This window comes from Ambystoma mexicanum, chromosome 5q (assembly GCF_040938575.1).
Source record: "Ambystoma mexicanum isolate Mex_15411 chromosome 5q, UKY_AmexF1_1, whole genome shotgun sequence".
NCBI classification, from domain to species: domain Eukaryota; kingdom Metazoa; phylum Chordata; class Amphibia; order Caudata; family Ambystomatidae; genus Ambystoma; species Ambystoma mexicanum.
The window spans coordinates 278,803,047-278,822,572 of NC_090933.1; the positions used below are offsets into that span (position 1 = coordinate 278,803,047).

Genomic DNA, 19,526 nt, shown 5'->3' on the forward strand with positions numbered 1-19,526 from the left:
AGCTAAGAAGCCCCAAATAGGAAACGCTGGAAATGTACAGGCTTGTCCTGTTTCTGGGCATCCTCTAACTGTCGACTCAGAAAAGCACACAACATAGAGACATATCACGGAACCTTGGATTTCGAACTTTGTAGCGGCAGCGATTGGAGCCACCAAAGAAGGGAGGCGGTCAACGCAGTTGGAGTGGTTCCATGTGATGTAACCTAAATTAATTTCAACAAATGAAAATATTCTGGGAAAACAAAATATTGCATTTTATTCTTTACATTCGCAGTGGGGGGATCCTCCCTTAACCCTCGCCCCTTCCCCATGCTTGTAACCCCACCCTGAACCACTCCCAAACCTTTTAACTCTCTACCCCCACCCCTATATATTTATTTTTCATAATTTCTTCTGTAACTTTTCATTTGTTATTTTCATTTTGGTAACATCACTGGATACCATTGCAGCAGACGCAGGAAGAGGGGGCCATCCATCTTTTTGCTATTCCAAAGGTGTGGTTGAGAAAGACATCTAAGAGGCACACCCAGGATGTGCTTACTCAAAGCACGATCCTGACCATCTTCAAAGGAATCCCCAAGCTCTGTCTCTTTTCATCTGATGATATCGAATATGTATGATTTCCACAAGGATTGTTTTTTGATAACTGAAATGGGCTTGAAATGTAATTTGGGCGCGAAAGCTCTATTGACAGTTGGAGACAAGTTGTTAAAATTGGTTTATGAGATCTCAACAGTAATCTTTGATAGTGAGAAGCAGCAGGATCACCGAGGGGTGGACAATGAGGGAGAAAAAAAGGGTAAAGTCCCGGGACAGAATGCCTTGTCTCCCTACTTCCTCCGATAACAAGAAATCCCTTGTGGGTTTGGGAGATCCTAAGCTTCCAAGTGTGATGAAGTCACAAGTGTGGTCCTTGTTGCCGGATATTTTGACTCAAATTTTCCAGAAGTTGGGGACCTCTGAGGAGGTACTTTAGTTGGGGGGACCTCCAACTATTAAGTTGGAATACGCAGGGTTCCAATTTGTTTAGAAATGCCATAATGAAAAAGATGGTTTTTCCGTCTTCCTTCAGCCGGCATTTTACTGTAAATGTGGCCGGCCTGCGGGAGGCCTCTGATAGCAATTAGGAATGCCAAAATATTAGAAGTGGAATTAATTTCTTCAGAAATTAGAGGAATTCAGGCCATACAATTATCAATGAAAGGCAATTCTATCCAGAAGCTACCGGTAATTGTAAACATATATTGGAATCCTGCCTGTTCTACCTTATAGCTCTTCTTGCAGTCCCTGTCAGCCATACTATTGAGAATTGGAATCCTATCTGAGTCAGTTAGTATTATCATTGTGGGGGATTTTAATGCTCAGTGGTTTATTTCTTTGAATGTAGGGGGCAAGATTGTGCAAAGAAAAAACACTGAAAGGGAACAAGATGGTTGACCTTGATGACAAAATGGAATCTAAAAATGGCAAATGGAAATGTGGAGGGAGATCTCCCACCGGCTATAACGTGGAGGAGAGGTTCTTCAGGTTCAACTTTAGATTATCTTTTTTTGTCCCCAGATATGTTACTGTAATAACTTTCAGATTATAGAAGTGGGCAGTGGTGATCACAAAGCCCATGTTGGAAACTGCTAATTGAAGGCATTTTGTATAGAAAGAGGTCTGTGTACCAATTTCTGGGTCAATAATGGTAATACCAGAGTGATGAAATACAGAAGGGGGTATGGTGTTGAATAGGAAACTGCAGAAAATAGTGCACGACATGTTCGATGCAGAGTTAGGAGTAGCTTGGGCCCAACAAACCTCTTCGACTTTCTGAGGGATTCTGATCCTCCATGATCAATTGCCTACTCGAATAGGCCAATGTATAATCACAACTCTGATGCGGAGACCCGGTGTAGGAAGCGAGAATTGCGGAAGGCCACAAGGCATTTAAAGTCAGAGCTTGGGGACTCTGGAGATTATGAGCAAGAAGTTAAGATTGTGAGGAGCAAGTGCAGATCTTGGTCACACGCTCACAGATATCTTTGCCACCAAAAAGACAGGGAGTTGATGTTGGAAGCATTTAGAAATAAAAATTCATATCATTTTGGTCACTTATCAACCAACAGAAAGCGAGTCAAGCCAGCATACAAGGTAATGTAGTGACGAAAAGCACTTGGTGTGAGCATTTTAGTGCTATTTATGATAAATTCCAGTGGAGTGATAGTAAAAAGGAGCTAAACATCACTTGGAAGCTGGATTTAACGCAAGATATCAATGCAAGATATCATTGTAGAGCTCATTCACCGCTCTTCAGTATCAAGAGCGGCTGGGCACAATGGCTTCACCAATCAAATACTAAAGAGGGATGTGGATGTGTAGTCCAAAATTCTATCAAAGTTGTTTAAGAGAATCCTATATAACAGGTTTATTGGAAGACTTCAATAGTAGTCCCTATTTACAAGAATGGTGATCAAGCGGATCCAGTGAATTACTGCCTGATCTCCCTTATCGATGTATATAGCAACATCTTTTCAGGAGTAATATTAAGATAACTGGAAACCTGGGCTAGGGAAAAGAACATCTTATCGAATCACCAAATAGGATTTAGAAAAGGCGTATCCACATCTTTGAATGGCCTGATCATGAATCTAGCATGTGAAAGTTTGTGGGAGAAGGGTGGTCAGGTCTTGTATGGTACATGCGAATGGGGGGTCTTCTTCTCATCAACTTCTGGCATCTTATGGACACATCTCAGAGAAATAGGTAAAAGAAAAAACAGGTACCTGGAAGAGTATTTCAGCAGTCTTTATTGAATGTAGGTTCAAGACATGCTTTAGACACACTCTCAAATACATTATGCCTCTCTACTGCTTTTATAGTCTTTTGTACACCAATCCCACATTAGTCATAATTGGCATTAACAATTTCTTCTGACGCACAAACTGATAAGCTTATTTTAGACCCAGCTAGACACATTTATGACATTCTTCAACGCCTGCCAAAAACAACTTTATCACATCACTGTCAATCCCTTATCATCTTCTCGAGGCCTTGCCAAGTCAGTTAGTGTCTTTATACCAAGGAGAAATAAATAACCTCTATTATATGATGCCAAATACCGCAGCTGGTCTTGTCAAATTGGTCTACACAAAGTTCAGTACGCTCTCCTTATTAACAACATAGATAAATGTATCCAACTTTCATCTTTATCTTGTCTGCTTTTCCTGCCAAGTTCCAAGTTTAACCTCCCAGACTCAATTATCTCTCTGCAAGATGCTGCCAAAGACCATCTCGTGCATCGGTCTCCATTGCTTTTCCTAGGTCATCTAAATCCAAATATGTGCAGTGCCATGTGCACTTTTTACCTTTAAATAAAGGCACTATAATCCTGGTTTCTGCAATAAGGGAACCATTTGAACCGCCTTTCATGTTATCTGTGCTCATTTGGGGGGAGGTATTGGCACCCCTATACAAATGGATAGATTTGTCCAAGGTGTTCAATACGATCAATAGAGAGCACCAGTGGACAAAGCTGGAAAATTGGGGGATCCAAAAGTCTTTATTGGTAATTCTAATCTCCCTGCATGAGAAAACCATCTTGCAGGTCAGATTAAATGTGCAGTGTTTCCTCTCCCCTGGGATTCGGGTAAAGAAGGGAGTAAGACAAGGTTGCATAATCGCCCCCTTCTCTTTAATTTATACCGGCAGATTCAGATGAATACTTGGTACCTCACACATTAGGAATCCCAAAGATCGGGGGACAACCAACGATGTGGCTAACGCAAGCTGACGATATGGTCCTTATGGACTATACTGCAGCCAGCCTCCAATGTTTATTAAAAGCTCTGGGTGATTACGGTAGAGTAAATTAACTCCAAAATAATCCAAGGAAATCTAAAATGGTGCCCTTTAAAATACCTGGTAAATCTGTTTCACTCTTCAAGTGGTTGTTAGAAGAGCAAGTGATCCCAGTATAGAAGGAAGTGATTTATTTGGGTTTTAGATTGTACACATTGCAGATATTGGCACAACTTGAGCAGGACTTGAGTGGGAAAGTGCTTCAATTATCATGCCAGATGTCCAAGTTAATGGAGACATACTGTAAATTCTCGTTTTCCCCGCTTTTAGGATTCTACTTCACAAAGGTGCTTCATGCCCTTATGTATGGTGTCGATTTAAGGCCATTATCTGGCAAAGTAAATTGGACTAAGATCGAATGGTCAATGTGGAATAGGGTGTTGAGGCTTCCCCAGAGCCTCCCATTGGTCAGTCTAAGATACGAGCTAGGCCTCTACTCTATGTAGATGCAAGTGGAGTGGTGGCTTATCTCGCTCTATTGACTGATAATGACCCCACAAGAAAACATTTTATATGCTGATGTACAGCGTTGTATGGACAGGGATTCAAGCCCATTCCTGACAAATCTAAAGAGCTTGGTGGCTAGAGTCTTGTGCAAATGCGATTGTCGGATGTAAAATTAAATTTCTTATTCAATGGGGGTGAAGAAGGTTCTGGAAAGAATGTATTGGATTCACACAATCACCAATATGCGCAAGTTAAAGCTGGCCAAATCTCTCTCAATATATAATAAGTCGAGAGGATGTTTGGCCAGGTGCTATAAACTGTTCCCAAATTTGAGGTATAGACAGGAATTTTTAAGATTTCACTTGAATCTGGATAACACAGAAGAGACCCTGAGCTGTCGCAACAGGAATTGTCAGGCTGCCTTAGTTTGCCCCCTATGTGAAGTGGAGGGTAAACAATCTTTCAGGCACATAATGGTCGAGTGTAAAGGATCATGGGAGATGAGAGTAAGGCTTCTGGAGCACTTTGTGGATCGGGAAGACTGTTTATTCTGAGAGATGTTTTGGGAGAAGCTGATAGCGGGGCATGAAGTTCAATTGACCATCAGTGTTATCAGGGTGTTAGAATCATTGGGTTTTATAAAACATACAAATGTCGAATTTTGGGCTGGATATATTAGTAAGAATTGACTTTAAATTGTTTTGTTTTTCTTCACTTTGTTATATGGGATTTTATGTTGTTGGTTGTGAAAGGTCGATAATTTGGCTGAAACAAAATACAAAAATGTAAAGAAAATAATAAAAGCCTCCACGATAGATCTGTTGGCCAATATGGGAATCTCTCATCTCTTCTTCTGATCACATTTTCTTCTGGTCAAAACACTGACAATAATATACTCATCACAATAATCACTATCACTCACCGCCATGTTGTAATTTCCCTACATGTTGTTTTGTTAAACAAGTTTGTACACTGTATCTTCCTCCTCTTTTCCTTTCCAGCTCTCCTTGGCCCCATCTCCTTCTAAACCCAGACACCAAGGTGTAGCTGCCACCTTTGGTGGGGTCACACTACAATAACAAGGCTGCTAAGATGGTGATACGTGCAGTTTAAAAGACAAATAGCATATCATAAATGATGGGTAGGAAGTCCACAAGAGCATGGGCTGATAAAGTGGGCTGGGAAGGAAAGTGCAGATACATGTAATATTCTGATTGTTCATTGACTGATATGGAGTTGTTGTTATGTTTATTTTGTAGTATTGTGTAGTATAATTAAAATATATTGCTCAAAGACTGCTCCGAGATATGAGGCTCACAACCAATGAGGAAGACTCTAATCCACAGTTGAGACTCATATCTGAGACTGTGCTCCAAGACATCAGACTTATATCTGATAAATGAGGATGGTTTCAGGGATGAGACCCCTGACAAAGTGTGACTCTGCTGTACGTTTTGAGACTCATGTTCAATGGGTGCAACTATGCTCTGGTGTGCGGTATTCACAACGGCTGAGCGAGGCTGTGCTCCTAGGTGTGACACTCATACCTAGCCATCGCGGTTCTGTGCAACTTCCACCCACTGTGTGCTACTTTGCTTTGAGGAGTGGTAGAAACACCCAATGAGTGAGAAGGCACGCTTCAATGGGCACTTCACTCATGCACTGAAATGGTACATCAATTGGACAGCCATAAAAACTTCACTCACACATAGAACCAGTACACTATAGACAGCAGTGGGTACTTCCAAGTCAACAAGAGTGCAAGCTTGCTCCAAAGCCAGAGCATGCATACCACAGGGAGCAGCAGTGCACACTTACCTTACATGCAGAACCTCCACTCTCCACAGTTCCAAATGATAATGCCGCCTGTAAAAAGTCACCAGGTAGGCAACTTTTATTTCTTGACCCCTAAAATACTTTATTCTCGTAGAGGTATACTTTTATAGTATAAACTCCAATCATAGAATATTTGGGGAAAGTGTTTGATTAGACTGACGGTGCATTTTTTCTGGTGGACATTTCCAAGGCAAGGTTAGCACCAGCACCCTTTCTACCTCCCCACACGCCAATCAGATATATGGCTTTCTTGAGAATAGCATGCCTGACAGACCAGGTCTAAAGTCTACAGGGATTAAGTCGGGACACACACTTTGCTTTGTGTGATCAAAAGAAGAGGTTTGCAGCACAAGACTGACTAAAGCAAAGTGATCTGCTAATGTGTGAGTCCTGAAAGGAGTTGTTTTCATCTGACTTCCCTGTGCACAACATGGTTGGGCCTTTTCACAATGAAGGAGTGTGTCTACACACACACGCAGGCACACACACCCACCTACCCCCCTCCCCCCAACCCCCGGACCCCACAAAATTGCTTTTGTCAGAAAAACATGGTTAACAAACCAAGCCCAACCCTGTAGGCGTTAATTTGGTACACACACTTTTCACAATGTGGTGGGGGGATTAGTGGCTGCACCTCAGGACTGGCATTATCATAACCCTGGAACTCCCGAGTTCTTAAACAACTTGATTAGGATACCACTGAGAAGGCATGAATGTAACATACTGCTAATTTGCTTTGCTTTGCTGGTGACTGCGCCTGCCCCAATGGCTTCCATCTGCGTGGCATACGCATACATCCACATTGGTGGGAACACATTTGGCTGCATTCTTCTAAGGAAAAGAATTGAAAAACCAAACAAATAGCGGAAGAGCTAAGGAAGTAAAGGTGGAAAGAGGCTGAGGTTATGTGCTCTCCTTTTATAAAAAGACAAATGCAACAACAAAATTAAGTAAATAAAGGAAAACACAGAAAAAAGACCACTGATGTAGAAACCACAGATAACGTTACATGGAATGGGTTATACAAAACTGATATTCATTTTTTCTTTTCAGGCTCAGTGGATGGGACTGTTGCAGATGAAACTGTAAAGCTTGCACAAACCATGGCTCTCAAGTGCCACTACCCCGGTACCTCAACAATAGTGCAGGTCACATGGTCTAAGAACACAGACTTGAAGAAAGAGAGGATTGCAGTGTTCGACCGGGAGCATGGCATCAATGTTCATGAAAACTACAGAAATAGAGTTGACTTTGTGAACTTAGATCTTCACTCAAACGACAAGTCACTCTTTTTCACCCAGACTTTGTTGGAAGATGTAGGTCTTCATATGTGCTCTGTTCATGCCTTTCCAGATGGAATTTGGGAAAAGAAGATACACGTTATTCAAGCAGGTATCGTACAGAGGGGTGCTAAGCGTTTTCTACAATAATCCATGTGTACACGTGAGGGAGGGATTTGTGGGAACATATTTGCAGTATAGACCCTGGCGGGGTCATTATTGGTGAATAATGACCCACCTCCCAACTTCGCCTGTGGCCATAAATTGGGAATGGTAATTATCCCAATCAATAATGACCCCCCCACCCTGAGGTCTATGAGGCTAGAGGCACACAGTGGTAATACCAATATTGATTTTGGAGTTGTGGTTGTGAAGAAAAAAAATGTGTTTAATAATGTTAAATGTTAAATGTTAAATGTTAAAGGTATTTGTACCACGCACCATCACGAACGGAGTTGGTACCCAGGTGCTCTGGCGGAACTGTAAACGAGAAGGCGGAATGGGTTAGTAAGGTGAAGAGGGAGTAGGATAATGAGAGGAGTGGTGTTCTGTTGGCAGCTTCATCTCGGTATACACCGTGTGCTGAACTTTGGTGCAAGTATCGTATCGTGGTCATTCCTCGTGTGCTGTTGGTGCGGCTTATGTGTAGTTGCAGTGTGGTGAAGTGTGCGCGATATGAGCAGGGTACGTGTATTTCGGGGGTGCGCGGGGAGTCCTACACGTGAATTGGCAGTGTGAGTCCTCCCAGGTGTTCCCTTTACTCCCTCCATGGCCCCTGCAGGCGGCCCACACCACAGGGGATTACCCTGCACCCCTGGTCATGTCCCGCAGGCAGCCCATCCACCATGGGCATGCCCCCCAGCCAAGCCACATGTCAGCTTGCTCTACTGATCACCAACTCATGTCCCCCTGTACCCCCACCCCCCAGCAGTGCGGGGCACCTGCCAGCAGGCCCCCACTCATGTCCCACTCATGTCCTCCTGCACCCCACCCCCCAGCAGTGTGGGGCACCTGCCAGCAGGCCCCCACTCATGTCCCACTCATGTCCCCCTGCACCCCCACCCCTCAGCAGTGCGGGGCACCTGCCAGCAGGCCCCCACTCATGTCCCCCTGCACCCCCACCCCCAAGCAGTGCGGGGTACCTGCCAGCAGGCCCCCACTCATGTCCCCCTGCACCCCCACCCCCCAGCAGTGCAGGGCACCTGCCAACAGGCCCCCACTCATGTCCCCCTGCACCCCCACCCCCAGCAGTGCGGGGCACCTGCCAGCAGGCCCCCACTCATGTCCCCCTGCACCCCCACCCCCCAGCAGTGCAGGGCACCTGCCAGCAGGCCCCCACTCATGTCCCCCTGCACCCCCACCCCCCAGCAGTGCAGGGCACCTGCCAGCAGGCCCCCACTCATGTCCCACTCATGTCCCCCTTCACCCCCACCCCCCAGCAGTGCAGGGCACCTGTTATTGGGCCCCCACTCATGTCCCACTCATGTCCCTCTGCAACCCCAGCCCCAGCAGTGCGGGGCACCTGCCAGCAGGCCCCCACTCATGCCCCCCTACACCCCCACTCCCAGCAGTGCAGGGCACCTGCCAGCAGGTCCCCACTCATGTCCTCCTGCACCCCCACCCACCAGCAGTGCGGGGCACCTGCCAGCAGGCCCCCACTCATGTCCCCCTGCACCCCCACCCCCCAGCAGTGCGGGGCACCTGCCAGCAGGCCCCCACTTATGTCCCACTCATGTCCCCCAGCACCCCCACCCCCCAGCAGTGCGGGGCACCTGCCAGCAGGCCCCACTCATGTCCCACTCATGTCCCACTGCACCCCCATCCCCCAGCAGTGTGGGGCACCTGCCAGCAGGCCACCAACCATGTCCCCCTGCACCTCCACCCCCCCAGCAGTGCGGGGCACCTGCCAGCAGGCCCCCACTCATGTCCCCCTGCACCCCCAGCCCCCAGCAGTGCGGGGCACCTGCCAGCAGGCCCCCACTCACGTCCCACTCATGTCCCCCTGCCCCCACGTCATGACGATCCTCAATCATGGCCCTTATGGCCAGCCTCCCCAGCCCAAAGACCCAACCAAGTATTGCATCCACCCACATATAAAAGGCAATTACATGATACAACCCCAAAGACAAGTGTGTAAATGAACATATGTCCGTCACACACACACAATGGGTGCAAGTGAATGTGAAAACCCATATCATGACATGCATGAAACCAATGAGATAATACCACACATCGAAGTATGAAGAAAAAAATGTATTAAACACAACATGAATGTAATTAAAAGAAATCACACAACAATGGGAATAATTAAAGAAATGCTGCATGCCCGTAAACGAATAAAAAACAAGAAATCATAATTCAAAGAAATCCAAAAGAAATGGTGTCCAAAGTCACAGTCCAACAAAGCAAATCCAAGGGAAAAAGAAAGTGAAATTCATTGCTCCATGGTGAAAATAAAAAACAATGAGAATAATCCAATGGTGAACTATGTACAAATGAACAATCCAGGGTTCATGAGCCCAACTGATGAAATGAAACTTACCAAAAATACTACCTAATAAAAAACTATATACAAAAACATTGTGCATTGTCCAAGCGCAACCAAAATAAAAATGAAAAGGAAAGCAAACCTAACACTATCTAACTATATACAATGGCAGCAGGCAAGTCCTGCGGCTCACTCTGTGGTGTCCCAGGCCAGGGCATCATCGAACTCCATGTCGATGTCCCGGAGGTGGGCCTCTGCCCTGGCCCCGAGGTCTCGCAGGTAGGCACTCATGGCCTGTTCCAAATCCCTGTGAGTCGTCTCGAGGCACTCTGCCCGCCTCAACGCCCGATGCATGGAGAACTCCGCCCTGACTATGGTGAGTCGCGCCTCTTCTGCCCGCCGCCGCTCCGCATCTATGCGCTGGCCCAACCGCAGCCACACGGAAGACACATCCATTCCAGGGTCCTCCTGCTCTCTGGCCGATGCCTGCCCCCCTGATGTCGATGGCCCCGAGCCATCATTGCTCCCACCTAGAGCCTGCTCCTGCTGCTGTCCATGTGCCCTGTCCGATGATGCCTGCACATCCTCCATCAGCTGGTCTCCAGTTGTGGTGTCCACCCCTGCTGGACCGCCGACTCCCGACTGTGGCAGGGATGGGACAAGCTGGCTGTGTTGGTCAGGCCAGGTCCACAGGGGGGCCTGGTGGAATCTGGGCTGGAAGACAGCAGGGAGAACGACTGGCGCATAGTCTCCACAGAGGAGGAGAGGTCCGCCAGAGTGCGCGTCACATGTAGCAACCCACCAACCAGGGCCCCTCCCAACAGTGCCACGTCGCCACGCTGCTCTTCGTGATGGCGTGCGTTCTCTGCCCAGGAAGAATGCACGTCATCACGAATATCACGTGTGCGCAATGCGACACCAATCAGGACGGAGCCCATACGTTCATGGGACCCCTCGTCCGCAGGTAGTGGAGAGGCAGATGACATGGCACTCTCCCCTACCTGCGGACGGGCCTGGGACAGGGCCTCCCTGCTGGTGCATGGTGGTGCAGTCACAGGGTCAAGGACAGGGACATGCACAGGCCCCTCCGTGGTGACCTGTGCTGCCTCCTGACCCTGGCCCTGGACTGCACCACTTGCACCAGTGGTACAACCCCCACCAGGTGGAATGCACGCAACACACATGCATGAACAGGCATGGCGCCTGCAATCAACATCAGCATCCATGTACAAGGGCCTCTATTAATCACAATGTTGCCTTCAAGCTCACATGCATCCTGTCTCACACTGATCCCATGCACACACATCACCGGAGGGTCATGCATCATGCCTTGTACACCACAGACACAGTGGATAGACACAGTGCATACAACGGTGACCGCACTGCATGAGTGAATCTTCACATCATCACGGACATGTGTCATGAATCCATGGCGTATCGAAGTCACAGACACACTTCTCAGACACACACACATGTGCACCACACATGTACATGACAGCAGCACCCATCCCTCATACCCCCACCATGTGCAAGAACAGACACTGGCATGCTTTCATGTGTGCATTTGCCATACAGCTCCCCATGTAGCATTGGAACTCATGCACCAACCATGTGGTTCGCACATTACTGGTCTCACATGCATGACCATGATGTCCCTGCACACACACATACATACATGGCCCATGTCACACATACAGGCAAGTATCAGACTACCAGCACACTGCAACATGCCCTGTCTCGCACACCAATGCTTGGCCACTTACCGCTCAACTCCAGACGGGTCTTCCTCTGAAGGATCTGGGCATGGAGCACTGGGCATACGTGTTCCAAGACCCTCATCTGGATGTCACTCATGCTGACCCAGCCCCCCTCCACGAGGCGCCGTGCCTTGTGGAGGGTCCTTGACCTGACGTCCTCCCAGCGCTTCTTGGCGTGCTTGATGTCGCGGTTTGCCACCCCCTCCGCGTTGATGGCAACCACTACGTCGTCCCAGATCCTCTCCCTTCCTTCCTTGTTGGCACGTGATGTTCCGAAGAGATCATCATAATGCCCCAGGACATGTTCCATCAGTACACCAACTTCCTTCACGCTGAAGCTGGTGGCCCTCTGCCTCTCTGGCTGGGGGTCGCCAGTGGTCTCAGATGGTGTTTACCCAAACATGGCCACCCCCGAGGCAGGCGTGATTGGGCAACTGGGTCCTAAGGCTGGGCTGTGGAGTGATGGTATCCCAGTCGGGAGTCTTCTGTTCCAGCAGGGGTGGACACAGCAACTGGAACCCTGGCTGACGTGCAGGCACCAAATAGCAGGGCACGTGGGCATCAGGCAGTCAGGCAGCAGCAGATGGCAGGTGGGAGCGTGCTCGGGACTCTGGGGGGCAGGAAAATGCCCTTCAGGGCAGGAGCGTGGTCTTCCCTGTGTGTACGCGTGGCCAGCTTGATACGGAGTGAATTGACACGTGAAAAAAGTGCACGTCAGTGTGAAATCCGAGGAAAGGCCCAAAGCGTAAGCGCGTCAGCACACGTACGCGATTTCTTTGGACCAAAGGCCCTTAGCGCGTAAGCGCATCTGTGACGTATCGCGCACGGGCTTTGCCCTGGCACGGGTTGAAGACCCCACGTGGCTTTCCATTGCTCTGTACATGCTTTTCGTGGGGTGCTGGCGTGTGTTTTCCAGCCTTTGGGGTTCACACGCTATTACTATACAGTGGGTGGGTGTTGGCTACGCGTTCTTCTACTCACAAGGCAGAAGGTGAGTGGTATCCCGCTCGCCCAGGGCCAATCGCGTGTGAAACGTCCCGCGAACCCTAGTAATACACGTACCCCACTCGCACAGGGCCAATCGCGTGTGAAACTACCCGTGAACCCCAGTAATACACATACCCCACTCGCACAGGGCCCTTTCACGTGTGAAACCTCCCGCGAACCCCAGTAATACACGTACCCCACCCGCACAGGGCCCTTTCGCGTGTAAAACTTCCCGCGAACCCCAGTAATACACGTACCCTACTCGCACAGAGCCAATCGCGTGTGAAACTACCCACGAACCCCAGTAATACATGTACCCCACTCGCACAGGGCCCTTTCGCGTGTAAAACTTCCTGCGAACACCAGTAATACACGTACCCCACTCGCACAGGGCCAATCGCGTGTGAAACTACCCGTGAACCCCAGTAATACACGTACCCCACTGGCACAGGGCCCTTTCGCATGTAAAACTTCCCGCGAACCCCAGTAATACACGTACCCCACTCGCACAGGGCCAATCGTATGTGAAACTACCCGCAAACCCCAGTAATACACGTACCCCACTCGCACAGGGCCCTTTCGCGTGTAAAACTTCCCACGAACCCCAGTAATACTCGTACCCCACTCGCACAGGGCCAATCGCATGTGAAACTACCCACGAACCCCAATAATACACGTACCCCACTCGCACAGGGCCCTTTCGCGTGTAAAACTTCCCACGAACCCCAGTAATACACGTACCCCACTCGCACAGGGCCCTTTCGCGTGTGAAACTACCCGCGAACCCCAGTAATACACGTACCCCACTCGCACAAGGCCCTTTCGCGTGTAAAACTTCCCGCGAACCCCAGTAATACACGTACCCCAATCGCACAGGGCCAATCACGTGTGAAACTACCCGCGAACCCCAGTAATCCACGTACCCCACTCGCACAGGGCCCTTTCGTGTGTAAAACTTCCCGCGAACCCCAGTAATACACGTACCCCACTCAGTATATACGTGCTTTTTATTTGTGCACACTTTTGTAATGCGCAGGGACGCTACCGCCTGCCTTTGTGTGGCGGACGTGTTTAGGCCTGTGCGTGTCTTTGCCCATGCAGGGGTTTGCCCTATTCGATTCCATGAATACGTGTGGTTCTCGTGCGTGTGGGCGTTCTGTGTACTTCCCAGCAGTACTTCCCCAGTTACGCCTTCTTTTTCACGCGTTGTTCCCCATTCTGCGTGTTACGCCCCGTGTCCCGCCCCCTTTTTGGTGTGTGCACGGACATTGTGCGCTTTCCCTGTGCGCGTCGCCCACGGAGTTTGAGCTGTTGCAATGATGTGTGCGCCTGTGTGCGCCACGCTTGGGTTTGGCGCACATCCCAAGGAAAACACTCGCAGGGACTTCCATGAATCGCACGCATGCGCGTCTGCCTGTTTTTTCATGCATGCGGCTGCTTGCGCCTGCTTGCGCCAAGATTTTCGGCGCACGTTTGTTCCATGAATCGGCCCCTAAATTGGATGTTGCCTTTCAAGTTGAAGGAGCAAAGAAAACAACAAGATACTAGCAGAGAGGAAGTGTTTTGTTGAAAGATATCTTGATGGCCATTTCTGTTTCCTGATTGCTCAGAAATGCTTTCTGCTATTTCCTTGTCTGCTTCAGAAATCATAATGATCAGAACACAGTCAATATGTTTTGGGACATAATGCCGATTTTGTTTTACTATCTGGCTAGATCATGTCATGTCAGGTTCTAGTTATGTCCTTTCACATTTATTTCATCATCAAGCACTTGGAAGCAGCCTTGAGGTGGCAGGCAGCACTCAGCAAAACCCCCATAGAAATAAATAATACACAGGAGTAGCACTAGATTTGACCACTAGTACTAAAGAAAAATACATACTCGTGTTCTTAAATATTTTGCTAAAAAAGGACAAGCCTAGGCACTCTAAAACTAACGTGGCAGTAATTTGGCACATTATAAAATGTGCGGAATATAATGCAAAAAAGGATCATTATGGCAAAATGAAAATTTAACATTTTCCTCAGTTTTCAGGTGTGGACGTGGCAGGCAGGCGAAGTGGGGAAGGCTATGTGGGAGACCCCAGGCATGGCCACAATTTTGGGCCAGGGAATTAACAGATCCAGTGAGTGTGCGTTGTGTATGCAGATGGACTGGTTCTCCTCCTCTGGCAAAAACAGGCAGACTACATTGAGTAGTAGGAACACTGAAGAATAAAATAAAAGTCTTTGCAGAACAGATTTATTAAGGGCATAAAAGTAGACTTATTGCCAGCAGAGTACGTTAGACACACTGGACATGGATGATTGTCTGCACTGGGCTGTGGGCACAAAGCAGGGCATTGGTGGCAGGCATACTAGCTAGGCACCCCCACTGACATAGGACCCGGGCCGAGGGAGTACCCTTGGATGCAGGGCAGGGAGAAGGGACTCCAAGGGAGGAGGGGAAGAGTTGGAGAGGGAAAAGGTCGAGTGGGGAGGCTGCTGGCAAGGAGGCGAGAGGGATAGAGAGAGACTCAGAGAGAGTAAAAATAATAGGAAGCTGGAGAGCAGTGAGAGGGAGAGAGTCGAGAGCAAGGAGGAAAACAGCTGGTGGGAGATAGTGAGATAAGGGATATAAGGGGACTGGTAGGGCGGGTGAGGGCTGAGAGAAGGGAGAAAGAAAGAGTGAAAGGAAGAGAGTTAGACAAAGAAAGAGGGAGGGAGAAAGAGACAGATTGTTAGACCCAAGGGCTAAATCAGAAGAGGTGGCTTGACACGTTGTGAGGCAATTTAGTCTTTTTGACAATATACCCCTCAAGAGTACAAAAGGACAGATTGAGGTGAGTATTGCCCGAAAATGAGTTACGCCAAGGTACACAGCTGGCTGCAAAAGAAAGCAAAGGATTATTATAAAGTCAGTGAACAGAATCAAGGACTGAAACAAGTATATGACACAGTACTCACTATAAGGTTGTTAGCTTTGTCTAGTGTTTCCAGCAAGGGTGTGATGGGTAACCCTGGGAAACAGAACAGACTATTACATAGGCAATAGATCTAATTACAAAAACATAAAGGCTGACGTGCACTCTGCTTACCGATAGTAAAGTTGTCGATAATAGAGTAGTGTCCCACGTAGAAATAGCAGAAGCAGAAGACAAGAGAAGTGTCCCACGTAGAAATTGCAGAAAAAGGTTCCAAGAAATGAGTAGCACCCTAAACCCGCCGGCACAAGGACGCTTGAATCAAAAGTACTTAATCCTTGCACCGATGCGCCAATGTCCGTAAAATCCCAATACCATGTGTAGAGTCCCAAGCACCAAAAAGTGAAGAGGCGGATGAATAGGAAAGCGGTATCTGAAAGGAGATTCCGATGCAGTCCAGTAAACGTTCCGATTTCAGCAGCAGACGAGGGCAGAAGTACCAAGGAGAACCGTAGCAGTCCAGTAAACGTTCCGAGTCAGCAACAGAAGAGAGCAGAAGTACCAAGGAAAACCGTAGCCATCCAGTAAACATTCTGAGTCGCTACCATAAACAAACGTGGTGCCAATTCAGCAAACAGAACAGGAAATCCAATATACAAGCCAAGGAGTCAAGGTACCAGGAAACAAGAGTTCAAAACGTAGCGCAGCTTCCAGAAAACAAATTCAGAAGTGGCGCTGTGCAGGATGGGCGGAGCTTATATCATGAACCACTGATAGAACGCACGACGCATCGCCGTAATCCAGGAGGTATACGTTTGTGCATTGGTAGCCAGAGTCTTCATGACAACCCATAGTGTACCAACACGCGTAGACAGAGCTTTAGCCTGAGGCTTATGTAAGTGCCGCTTAACTCCAGAAGATCGGGACAAGAAAGCAGAGTCACTGGAGGCATGGGGCTGTTTACCTCAATATGTTGAATGTCCAACACGTGGGAAAAAAGATTTGAAACCACGGTGGGACCTTTGGGACGGAACCCTGACACAGATAGAGGGAAAGAGAGAGGAAGAGAGAAAAAGAGCAGGGGAGAGAAGGAGAAATAAGCAAAGGAGAGAAGGAGATAGAAGTGAGGGGAGCAGGGGCAGAGAGGCCAGGAGGCCCACTGGTGGAATATAAGAACAGGTTGGGGAGGAAGGGGAACCAGGGGAGATGGGTAAGGCCGGGCAGGGGGATGAGTACCTTCTAAAAGGGCCTCTGCAGCTTCTCTGTCCCCAACCCACATGTGTATCACAAAAGAAAGGTAAACTTCCACATTTTTTGTTATAGGGGGATCAATTCTTAAATGGGAGTGTAAATACAATCTAAACACAAAAAAAAATAATTAATTTCCCCTCTCTACACAGGCCTGGTAGTTAGAGATGGGAGTGGTTTTTACAAAATGTTTAACATACAAATGACAATAAAGATCACTTCCTCGGTGGATATCAAGAACACAGTACAAATAAGTCAGAACAAAATAGAGCTATAATAATAATGATGGTGCAAAACTTAAAAGAACAGTACTTAAGCGAGACTGAACAGGTAAGTGCATAAATGATACAATCAAACATAAAGCTAAAACAAGGATTACAAGAATCAGAGAAACAGGGATGTAGATCACTGAATGAACAGTACTTTACGAAATTAATTCACCAGACTACTGTCATTGGTAGTCTTTTTAGGAGATAGTCGACATTTTTCAGCCATACAATAAATTAGACACTATCTCTGGTGTCTTTTCAGAAGTTGATGTTGCGGCCATCTTCAGGACTAAGGATTTCTTCCGGGAAATCTTCAAATAAATGATTTACCCCGTTAGTGATGCTAAAACAGCATCACTGATCTATAAAAATACAAACAAGTTATTATTGACTAGAAGTGATCTTGTGTGTCATGTTGTTAAATCCAGTTTCTAATACAGGACTATCAACAAAAGTGTGAAGATATTTGTGACCCCTGGCTTAGGAAGGACCCACATGGTCAGCACACCACACCACCAGCAACCAAAAAGGTGTGCCAAAAAGAGAGCCATGTCCTCTCTCCACAACCTTATATAAGGCTGTAACACGCCCCCCCCCACGCCAGAGCCAGCCCCAGTACCCACCCCCATGCTGCTTGGTGACATGACAAAGGGGAGGGTAATTACAGTGTCCCTCTAGAGCCCCCCTCACCCACTCCCACAACAGATGAGAACTAGTTTCTGTGTGGTTCCCAGGGAAGGAGAGGTGGAAATAACAGGGTGCAGGGCAGGTGGGCACACATTCTCAGGAAGATATGAATGGGACCAGGTTGGTACGCTGACACAGGGGAGGGTAATTACAGGGTGTGGGCAATAGATGACTGGGGAGTGGAGGAGGTTCTCAGGAAGGGATGTAGCGTGTCAGCCATGGGCTGCAGAACTGGTTTCTGGTTGTAAATGCTGCAACTGTTTGCCTGGGCTGGGAACAGGTCAAACAACAGGGGAAACCTTTTTTTGAGGGTATGGAGTCCTTTCCCACGGCTCAAGAATTCCACAAACCCCTCACACATACAACATGGTGCAGGGGACACAGAGTGGACTAAATCCAATAGCAGGAACTCCTCACAGGTCCACGTAGCAGGGCAGAGTCACACATAGACACTAAAGACATAATGGGCCTCATTCCAAGTGTGGTGGTCTGGAAACAAGAGTGCCAGTAAGCTTACTGGCACCCTTGTTTATGGAGCACTACACAACGAGTCTGCCTGCAGGGGCTGTTGTGCCGGCAGGGTCAGAACTGCCTGGCGCAATGGCCCCTGCAGGCAGACTTTTCACAGAAGCACCGGCACTATTAGCAACGGTGCCAGTGCTTCTGTCTCAGGGGAATGGGGAGTTACCAAACCCACCGCCTGACTTTCCGCACCACCGAGACTTGTAATGTCCCAGTGGCACCAAGAAGTCAGGCGGCGGATTCAGTGTTTCCGGGTTGGTGGCAACCCGCTGGTGGCACCGTAGGTTACCGCTGACCTCGGAATGAGGGTGAATGTCAACAGTGGGCAATGTCCAGAGTGATAAAAAACAAGCACAAGCATAGGGATCATAATGTAAAAGTACAAAGCGCATTGATCAGGCATTGTTGGAACAAAGAACAGTGATGCGTTAATTCAATAGTTAAATACAGGACACAATGCACACAGAGGGGAACATGCAAGCAGTTGGCAGAAATATACCAGAGCACAGAAACTGTAGTCAGGGGCGAGTGGGTAGATTCATAGGCAGGGGAAATTAATTTAAGTCACATGCAGTGGAATATGGAAAATACATTTGCGAAAAATAAAAGTCACGCAATACATTGGTAAAATGGAAAATGCAGAAAACCCAGAGTAATCAACAAGTGACATATTGGGGAAACACAGAGGGTGTCAGGGGTCCACAGATGGAGGCTGCCATTTTCACACAGCGATCACAAAAATGGCAAATTCCCATTTTCAAGGTTGGAGTCAACATTTTAGACTGAATTCCCACTTCATGAATCGGGCCCTCCTTTTTTGTCTGATTCTCTCATCTATCCACACAGCAGCTAGCACATCAGGGCAATACTCTTAGGCAGTGATAGAGCATTTTAGAGAACTGAACCAAGGAAATACATTGTTCAGAACACTTTATAAAAACACATAGACGCCTCAGAGTTGGTTCCCTTAAATGCCACTATTATATATCTATATCTTTGCATTGTACCCAGTATGTGTCAAGATCCGAGTCCACCTCCCCTTTCTCCTCACCTGACTCCTCCGAGGTAAGTACACAAGGATCTGTCTCAACCTTGCCTGGCTTCTCCTTAGTCCTTGGAACCTTGCCTTTCTGTGTTCTGGTCTTCTTTTCGTGAAGGTAAGGTCTGGCCCCTCCGGAGGCCACCTTGACAGAAGAGTGGACCTGTCACCAGGGAAGCCCAGGGGGCCAGCCTCAGCTCTAGGGAAAAATCCCGACAG

At 47.9% G+C, this 19,526-nt stretch overlaps 1 protein-coding gene across 2 annotated transcripts in view; it reads left to right on the forward strand.

The window, feature by feature from the left end:
- Positions 1 to 19,526, forward strand: part of CD226 (CD226 molecule) — a 446,184-nt gene that overhangs the window by 79,872 nt on the left and 346,786 nt on the right. For both annotated transcript variants that reach the window (XM_069620780.1, XM_069620781.1), the window contains exon 2: positions 7,180 to 7,518. In XM_069620780.1, coding sequence (XP_069476881.1) covers positions 7,180 to 7,518 — 339 coding nt within the window. The remainder of the gene's footprint in view (positions 1 to 7,179; positions 7,519 to 19,526) is intronic.